Source organism: Cebus imitator, unplaced genomic scaffold, assembly GCF_001604975.1.
Source record: "Cebus imitator isolate Cc_AM_T3 unplaced genomic scaffold, Cebus_imitator-1.0 Scaffold190, whole genome shotgun sequence".
Taxonomy (NCBI): domain Eukaryota; kingdom Metazoa; phylum Chordata; class Mammalia; order Primates; family Cebidae; genus Cebus; species Cebus imitator.
The window spans coordinates 1,715,526-1,725,628 of NW_016107505.1; the positions used below are offsets into that span (position 1 = coordinate 1,715,526).

At 46.4% G+C, this 10,103-nt stretch overlaps 1 protein-coding gene across 1 annotated transcript in view; it reads left to right on the forward strand.

The window, feature by feature from the left end:
* Positions 1-10,103, forward strand: part of SMIM17 (small integral membrane protein 17) — a 17,977-nt gene continuing 7,874 nt past the window's right edge. The window contains exons 1-3 of the mRNA XM_017546656.2: positions 1-70; positions 7,435-7,703; positions 9,418-9,494. Of these exons, the coding sequence (XP_017402145.1) occupies positions 7,535-7,703; positions 9,418-9,494 (246 nt within the window). The 5' untranslated portion in view covers positions 1-70; positions 7,435-7,534. The remainder of the gene's footprint in view (positions 71-7,434; positions 7,704-9,417; positions 9,495-10,103) is intronic.

The following is a 10,103-nucleotide window of genomic DNA, read 5'->3' on the forward strand; positions in this document are numbered from 1 at the left end:
CCGCGTCTGCGCAGCCGCAGTCAGTGCGGCGCCAGGTCTGCAGAGCCCAGACAGGGTCTGGTTGGGGAGGGTGAGTCCTTCGAGGGACCCCTGCGAGCGGGAAGGAGGCGGAGAAAAGGGGCTGGGGGCGCGGGCGGCGATCGGGGATGCGCGCGCGAGTGTGAATGCGCAGAGCGTGTTTCTGCCTGGGTGGGGCTGAGGGGCACAGGCACTCCAGGGATGGGGTCCGCGGAGGGAGCTTCTTCGAGCCCGTCTGTCTGTCTGGTGGGAGAGGGTGGGGTCTGTCGGTACCAGTCTACTTCTCCGCAGCGGCGGTTTGGGTCCCCGCTGGGGGTTGCAGGGTGAATTTCAGCCTCCGAACCGGGAGGGGAGGACGCACCTGCCCTGAGTGCCCATTGATGGTCTGTGTACCCTCGTGGGGCGGCGCGGGCACGTGCGCTCGTGTCGCGGGGGGCCAGTGTGGATGCTCGCTGCCCCTGTGTGTTCAGCGCACCTGCCCGCGGGTGCACCTGTGCGCGCTCGCGCTTTGTGTCAGTCTGGGCCCCCGTGTGCCACACTGCAACGATAGGAGCGCAGGCTCTGGGGTCGCAGGTGCAGCAGCCTCGCCCCCACTCTTCTGAGCTGTGTGCCTTTCATCAAGGGATGACCCTGTCTGTGAAATGGAAACATAATAGTATCTGTAGCGAGAAGTATGGCGAGCTTTATTGTGAGAAAAAGGGTTTCTGGTGCTCAGCAGGGCTGGGCACAGGAGCGCTCCAGGAAACTGCCGATACTGTTACTGCTTTGATGGTTGTTGCTGGTTGTCGTTGTGACCGCGTCTCCGTTTTCCTAGGGGATGACTTGTTTGCTATTTCACCAAGAACACTGAGGCTGTGGGGTGTGAATCCCCTCCCCTCAACACACCTCTGCCTTACCCTCTTTCCTTCCTCCTTGACTCACTGCGGATCCAGTTTCTCCTGACCTTGACCTGATGGCTCTCATCTTTCTCATCTGTCACCCCACTTACCTGTATTTTCTCCTTTCCCATGCCTTCCCCTCCCCTCAACCTAGATCCATGATTAATTATGTCTTATATTAAAAACAAAACAAAACCCCAAAGCGATAAACAAAGCAGAACTCCCTAATCATACTCTCTAACACTCTTTTCCATGAGGGTCCCATAGGAATTTTCTTCCCCTGAAAAATGTCTAGGCAGCCTGCTCTCCTCAACCCCAACAGACTGCCCAGCCCACACTGAGGCTGAAAATTGGCAGCCCCAGGGTCTAACTCGGCCCCACAACCTGTGCCATTTGACTAAAGGTGCCTTCCTGCTGTAATAACGGAGAGAGTTAGAAGGAATAGGTCAAGCACTGAGTTCTAAATTAAGAGTCCTTTTCATTGAGAGACGGCTAACGCTCAAAGTTCTCTCGGCCCCAAGGAAGGGTCTTGATTTACCTTTGTACCTTGATTTAGGTAGGGGAGGGGGTACCTAGCTGAAGCGAAATTTTACAGAGGCAGAACAGGCAAGTTAGCTAGTAACCAGGGGGGAGGAGGTTCCCAGGATTGTTGGTTGCTAAGGGTATTTCCAAACAATTAGGGGGGTTTAAAGAGAGTTATACACAATAGCAGGTGTGTTTTTCAAGCAGGATGCAGTTACATTGGTTACATGGTAGGATAAGCACAGAGTCATCGTGACGTACACGCAGCGCCAGTGTGGTCCAGTTATGCACCCCAAGGGGCTGTGGTAGGGAGGGGGAAGCTAGGCTGGAGTTTACAGCTAAGATGGAGTCAGTGATGCTAGCCCATAAACATGTGAAACAATTACTGACATCATGAAATGCAGAAAATGCCTTCTGAAAATATAGATTTCCAGTCTTCTTTTGGGGAATTAGAAGAGGGGTGACATCAGTCCCAGGGGTTCGCTCTGCAAACATTAGCTGAGTTGTGTGGTGCAGCTTCTTCAGACAGGAGACCTGATCTCTCTTTTGCTGCACTCCCCACCACCCCCATCGTCTCTCCCCATGCCATACATCCACTGCCATTGGTTCATGTGCTCCTTACAATAGAGAGTATTTATCGGCACCTATATTTAATTTTCATTTGTAGAAAAGTGACAGTGAAAGAGTTCTCTTGATTGATTCATTGACTGATTTTCAAGGCAGAGTCTTGCTCTGACACCCAGGCTGGAGTGTAGTGGCATGATCACAGCTCACTGAAGCCTCGATCTCCCAGACTCAAAGGATTCTCCCAGTAACTGGGACTACAGGCTCGTGACACCACAGCTGGCTATTTTTTTAATTTTTTTTTGTAGAGACTGGGTCTCACTCAGGCTGGCCTCAAACTCCTGGGGTCAAGCAACCGTCCCACCTTGGTCTCCCAAAGTGCTGGGATTACAGGTGTGAGCCACCTTGCCTGGCTGATTTATTTGTTAATTCATGTCGTTTCCTATCCCATTTGTGTTACCTGCTGAGCCTCTGCAGGCCTGTGAGTTCCAATCCTCGATGCTGGGGTTTCTGTCTGCTGGAATGCTGGATCTGTGTTCTCTTTGTCCTGTCTGCTCACTTACCTTTCTCCTCTAGGAGAATGTGAGCTGTTGAGGGTGTCAAATCCATCTTCAAATTCCCAATACTCAGCACAGGTTTGCCCCAAAGTTCTGGCTGAGAAATGGTTGGGAAAAGTTGTATTCATTCAAGCACTCATGGGTGGCAAATACCCACAGGGTCCCTCGAAAGGTGATGTGGAAGCTCAGGCCTGATGGGAGGGAGGCTTTCTAGAAGCCTATGCAGGAAGAGCAAGCTGAGGCTGGGATGGAGGAACACCCTTTTCTTCCTCCATTCACCAGATACTTAAACTGTGTATTAAATCGTGTGTCTCAGTGGAGACAGCAGCTCTATGAGGTAGCTGTCACTGTTATCACCTCCCCATTTTACAGATGAGCAAACTGAAGCTTGGAGAGGTTAAAGTGACCTGTCCCAGGTAACACTGGAAATATGTGGCAGAACTGAAATTCACACATGTGCTGTCATCTCCACGCCTGGCTTTTAACTACTCAGCCATGTAGGCTGCAGTTAGCATTTTATTGTCATTCCTTCCCCACCATGCTGAGTATTTTCTCTGTTTAGCAAAACTTGTACTAGCAAACATTTACCTACTATTTTTTAAATTACCTCTTCTTTCTTCTAATAATTTTATTATTATTATTAATTATTATTATTATTGAGACAGTTTCACTCTTGTTGCCCAGGCTAGAGTGCAGTGGCACAATCTTGGCTCACTGTAACCTCTTCCTCCCAGCTTCAAGCAATTCTCCTGCCTCAGCCTGCCGAATAGCTGGGATTACAGGCATGTGCCACCATGCCCCGCTAATATTTGAATTTTTAGTAGAGACAGGGTTTCACCATGCTGGCCAGGCTAGTTCAAACTCCTGACCTCAAGTGATCCACCCACCTCAGCCTCCCAAAGTGCTGGGATTACAGGAGTGAACCACCGCACCTGGCCTAGTTTTCTTTTTTAAGTGCAGTGAGATCTAAAAAAAGATAGAGTGATGTGCACAAAGTGTGCATTTGGGTGAAGGTAAAGCTCAATAAATTTGTGCAAAAGTAATCCCCCATGTGACCTCCACTAAGAAAGGTAGAGGACATTTCCAGCAACCCCAGAAAGCTCCTCATAGCCTTTCTCACATTTGCCAACCCAGCATAACCACTGTTCTGACTTCTACTGAGATCAATTCATTTTTACCTATTCCAGATATTTTTTAATCTCAGTAAAATCACATATACGTCCTCTTTGTATCTGTCTTTTTTCACTCAGTCATATATGTACATACACACATTATGTACTTATATGTTGATAATATAAACATATTTATACTTTTATACTTATATATATATTATATTATATTTATGGTATGAATATATTATATGTATAACTATATATTATAAAATTGTTTCTATAATTTTATGTTTATATTATATTTATATTTGTAATATATTTATAATATAAATTATATTTATAGCATATTTATATTTAAATTATTAAAATGTAAACATTTGAAAATTTATATTTATATTGTAAGTGCATTTATTTTATATATTTATAAGTACATATTTATAAAAAATAATTATATACTAAAATATATGTGCATATTTAAATATATATATATATATATATATATATATATATTATATTCACCCATGTTGCTGCCTGTATTGTTTTGTTGACCCTTCTCATTACTGAGCTGTACTCCCCTGTATGCATCAACTGCAATTTATGTCTGTATTATCCTTTTGAGAAACACCTGGTGTTTTAAAATTTGTATTATGCCTATGAGTGCTTCTGGCTATATATATAAACCACTCCGTTCTTATGAATTGTTTTGAATACAGCAGGCATCAACATTCACGTACACGTGTGTGTGTGGACATGGGTTCTCGTTGCTCCTAAGTGTCTGGGGGTGGAATTGCTGGGTCCCAGGGTGCACCACTGTTCAGCTTTCCTAGACGTTGCCAAATAGCTTTCCAAAGTGGTTGAACCAACAGACACGCCCACCAGCATGCATTAGTCAACCTGCTTTAAAACTTGACCTCACCGGATTTCAAAGGCAAACTTTGTATCACGGTTTCAAAGGGAAAGCCAGTATCGCTTTTAATGTTCATGTATTACTGAAGGTTAGCTCTGGGCTGGCTGCTTTGCCCGCCTGACTTGAAGCTGCTCTCCCTTTGTTAGGAAGGAGGCTCAGCCATAGCGATGCTAAAAGCATAGGGGCACTCAATGGAAACTTGCTCCTTGAGGTAATGGGGAGGATCGCAGAGGCTGAAGCAGGAGACGCTTTCTCTTATTCCTGGAATTGAGTGTCATGGAGCCCTGGCTGTGCCTGGGATCTCCACCTGGGCTGACTGGGAGGTGAGAGCATGCAGGATGGGCGTGCTCACTCCTGGGCACTGAGAATCTCTTAACTAGAGGGGATGTGAGGAGGGTGAAGCTGGTGGGGGGCAGTGGGGAGCTGGATCAGCAAGTGAAGGGCTGAGTGGACCCACAGGAGGCAGGGTGAACACAGTGGAAGTCACTCTATCCAGAGGAACAAAAGCACAGACGGGACAGGGGCTGGGCAGCAGGCAGGAGGGCAGAATATTTTCTGAGGCAAGAGAAAGAGACCTTGGCCGTGGCTGGGATGTGGCAGGTGAGGGATGAGGTGGGGGCAAGTCGAAGATGAGTCCTGTAGAGACTGTTGGGGAGGACGGTGGAGTCCTGGCCAAGAGTGGGGGACCCAGGAGCAGGGAGTGCTGTTGGGTGGGACAGTGGGCAGAGGGGACTGGGGAAATGATGAGCTTGAATTTGGGTCCTAGGGACCTGTGAGACACCCACTCTAGGAAGCAGACATCATAAATGCTAACTGGTGATACAGAAAAAAATAACATATTATACATACACACACACACACACACACACACACACACACACACACATATATATTCTATTATGAAAATATTTCAAACATACTCTTCAATATGAGGATAATGCTATGAACCACCGTCTACCTATTTCCCAGATTCAGCAGTTATCATTTTCTTGTGTGCTTTTACTTTGTGGGAGTTTTTTTTAAACTGTGATTTCTGGGATGCATATGCAGAATGTGCAGTTTTGTTACATAGGTATACATGTGCCATGATGGTTTGCTGTGTCTATCAACCTGTCATCTAGGTTTAAGCCCCACACGCATTAGGTATTTGTCCTAATGCTCTCCCTGCCCTTCCCTCCACCCCCCGATAGGCCCTGGTGTGTGATGTTCCCTTCCTTGTGTCCATGTGTTCTCATTATTCAATTCCCACTTACAAGTGAGAACGTACAGTGTTTGGTTTTCTGTTCCTGTGTTAGTTTGCTGAGAATGATGGCTTCCAGCTTCATCCATGTCCCTGCAAAGGACATGAACTCATCCTTTTTTATGGCTGCATGGGGGAATATTTTAAAGCAAATCTCAGCCGTCAGGTCAATTCACCCCTCTATACAACCAAAGCATCTCTAAAAACTAGGGTGGACATTTCCCTGTCTCTCCATAAAGCCATCCCCATGCCCAACAAAAGTCGGTGATAATTCCTTGGTGTAATCAAATATCCAGTCGATAATCACATTTATTTGGTTTTCTTTAAAAAGTTTTTGTTTATGTTTGTATGTGTGTATATGTGAGTATGTGAGTGTGTGTATGTGACTGTGTGTCTGTGGATATGTGTGTGTGTTTATGTTTGTATGTGTGTATATGTGAGTGAGTGTGTGTATGTGACTGTGTGTGGATATGTGTGTGTGTGTTTATGTTTGTATGTGTGTATATATGTGAGTATGTGAGTGTGTGTATGTGACTGTGTGTGTGTGTGGGTATGTATGTTTGTGTATGTGTGTGTGTTTATGTTTATATATGTGTATATGTGAGTATGTGAGTGTGTGTATGTGACTGTGTGTCTGTGGATATGTGTGTGTGTTTATGTTTGTATGTGTGTATATGTGAGTGTGTGTATGTGACTGTGTGTGTGTGGGTATGTATGTTTGTGTATGTGTGTGTGTTTATGTTTATATGTGTGTATAGGTGAGTATGTGAGTGTGTGTCTGTGACTGTGTGTGGATATGTGTGTATGTTTATGTTTGTATGTGTGTATATGTGAGTATGTGAGTGTGTGTATGTGACTGTGTGTCTGTGGATATGTGTGTGTGTGTTTATGTTTGTATGTGTGTATATGTGAGTATGTGAGTGTGTGTATGTGACTGTGTCTGTGGATATATGTGTGTGTGTTTATGTTTGTATGTGTGTATATGTGAGTATGTGAGTGTGTGTATGTGACTGTGTGTCTGTGGATATATGTGTGTGTGTTTATGTTTGTATGTGTGTATATGTGAGTGAGTGTGTGTATGTGACTGTGTGTGTGTGTGGGTATGTATGTTTGTGTATGTGTGTGTGTTTATGTTTATATGTGTGTATATGTGAGTATGTGAGTGTGTGCATGTGACTGTGTGTCTGTGGATATGTGTGTGTGTTTATGTTTGTATGTGTGTATATGTGAATATGTGAGTGTATGTATATGACTGTGTGTAGGTATGTGTGTGTTTATGTTTGTATGTGTGTATATGTGAGTATGTGAGTGTGTGTATGTGACTGTATGTGTGTGGGTATGTGTGTGTGTGTGTTTATGTTTGTATGTGTGTATATATGAGTGTGAGTGTGTGTCTGCGTGTGGCTGCCTATGACAGTAATTTCCTTTCCAGCTTTGTCTCCAGAGCACTCTCTACTGTTTAACATGCTGTATGCTTTATTCGTTCCCTGCCAGTCTCTTTCTCTGCCTATTAGAATGTAAGCCCCAGGAGGATGGGAATCTTCATTTGATTATTGCTGCATTTCTAATGCTTAGAATCATTCTTGCCCCTGCTGGCCCTCTGTAATGATTAACTGAATGATGAAATGTCCTCCAGTCCTCAGGTTCTGAATCCTGTGCCTGGGGAACCAGAGAGGACCCTGGAGCTGGAGGAGAAAGAGAAGCTTATCTCAGAAGCTCCACCTCCTCCTGGGGCGATGCAGAGTCTCAAGCCTGAGCAGACGCGGGGGCTGCTGGAGCCCGAGAGGACCAAGATGCTGCTGCCTCAGGAGAGCCGGGCCTGGGAGAAGCCTCCCCATCCCACCTGCACCAAAGACTGGGAGGTTGTGGAGGTTGGGGCCTCCAGCTGTGACAGTGATGAGAAAGGTGAGATGCAGGGGTCCTTTGGGAGGTGAATAGGTGGAAGGAAAGGAATTGGCAGAGCTTAGGGAAAGACTAAACATACACTCCTTCACTCATCCATTCAACAGCTATTCAAGGAGCACTGTGTCGGTCAGCTGTTGCTGTGTAACAAATCATCCCCAAACTTAGTGGCTTAAAGCAACAGTCACTTATCAGCTCATGATTCTGTGGGTCAGCAGTTTGGCCTGGCTTCAGGGGACACTTCTGCTGCCTATGCTTGTCTGTGAAGCCTCAGAGAGCTGGTGGCCCCACTGGTCAATCTCAGATGGCTTTACTCCTATGTCTGCTGGTACTGGCTCTTGGCTGGCTTGGTAGTGCTGAGGACAGGGCATATGTCTCCAGCAGGATTTGTCAGGCTTATCCTCATGGGCCTGCTTGCAGGGTTCTCAGGAATGGCTAAGAGAAGGAACACCCCAATTTTCAAGCACTGGAAGATTTGCAGAGGAAAATCACATGCTCTCATTTGAATTTCAAAAATATTTCTCTAACTCAGTGGATTTCAACTGGGGATGGTCTTATATCCCACCTCTCCTCCCCAGGTGATTTTTGGCAATGTCTGGAAATATTTAGGGTTATTCTAACTGTGGAGATGCTGCTGTTGTCTGGTGGGGAGAACCCAGCAGTGCTGCCGATAAACATCCTACTATGCACAGGACGGACCCCCCCACACACACACCCACAAATAACGGTGAGGCTCCAAATGCTGATAGTGCCAAATTTGAGAAACCCTTAGTCCCACTGCATGTGAGGATGGATTGTAGGGCTAGGAAGTCAAGAAGGAAGATGGGAGGCCAGTTAGGAGACTCTTGCAACAGTCCAAGACAGAGGTGAGGTAAGTGGAGAGATTTGGGACACCTTTGGGAGAGGGCATCAGTTCTTGCTGATGGATGTGGGGAAGAGGAGGAAAAGCGAGGCATCGAGATCACTTTTAGGGTTTTGGCCCAAAGAGATGGATAAAGGGCAGTGTCATTTGCTGACATCTCAATGGCACCCCAAAGCGGAAAAGGGGCTGAACAGTGTACCACTTACTAGGCACTGTCTTTTTCTTCCGGGGCTGAGCAAGCCTTGGACAGAAGGCATGGATAACAGAGGCCAGCTCTGCTAGTGAGGCTTGGAGCTCCTGGCTGGGGCTAAGGTGCAGGAAGAGTGGAAAATACCAGGACTTGCCCAGTCTATTCAGCTTAGGGATGAGAGCGATGCTAAGGTTCTGACTGTGGGGACATGCCTCAGCTAGTGTCTGTTCGTCAGAAGCTGGGGAAGCCTCCATCACCCTGGTTTACTTCTGCGGCTTTTTCTTCGGCTCCTTCACCCAGTTCTTGCTGGGGGCCTGTAGAGAAGGAACTCTTTTACCTACTGGACAGGTAAGGGAGTGAAGACTCAGGTGGCAGGGCACATAAGGAGGCGTAGTTGAAGTTCTCCAGGTAGTTATACATAGAATTCAGGCCTCTCATTCTCTCAGCCCCACCTAAACCACATAGGCATGTGGTGTGTGTGTGTGTGTGTGTGTGTGTGTGTGTGTGAGAGAGAGAGAGAGAGAGAGAGAGAGACGGGGGGTGAAGAGAGAGAGAAAAGGCAGCTATTAGTAGAAAAGGGACAAGATGCCAGGGGGAAGAGCCCACACCCACCGCCTGGCCACTCACTCATGGCTCCTTTTTCCTCCACTCCCACCCTCACCCAGACTTACCTTCTCAAGAGACTGGGCTTTCCCAGGAGTGGAGCTCGGTGGAGGAAGATGACGAATCAGAGGGTTCCCAGGTACATTGGGGGGTTTGCTCTTTTTCCACAGATGTCGCACTCTATAGATCTCAGTGGTTTGTCACTTTTGCATTCTCAGCTTGGAATTTACCTGCCCCATAGAAATCTCAAGAGATCTCTTGTGGGAAATCAGATCTCTCATGTCTGATCTCTGTGGTGATCAGACACAGACTGGAGGGTCTCCATGTGGTGTGTGTGACTCAGTTGACGCCTACCCTCCAACACTTTCTTCACAAATCCATCCATCCTGCATCCACCTCTGTATTTCATCTTCTATCCCCTTAGTCATCAACCCTCCCTTCCACCCACCCTCTTACTTTTCCAATCACTCATCCATTCATTCGTCCACCTCTCAAACATCTACCAGCCATTCATTCATCTGTCCACTCATTCATCCACCCGAACTTTTATTCACCTACTCATTTGTATACCCATTCCATTCATTTGTTCATCTACGCATCCATCCATCCATATATCCATCCATCCATCCATCCATCCATACATACATACATACATGTATCAACTCATCCCTATACCTGAGCTGTCTATCCACTTATCCATCCACCCATAAGTCATTCATCTACCCATTGAGCATCCACCAACCATTCA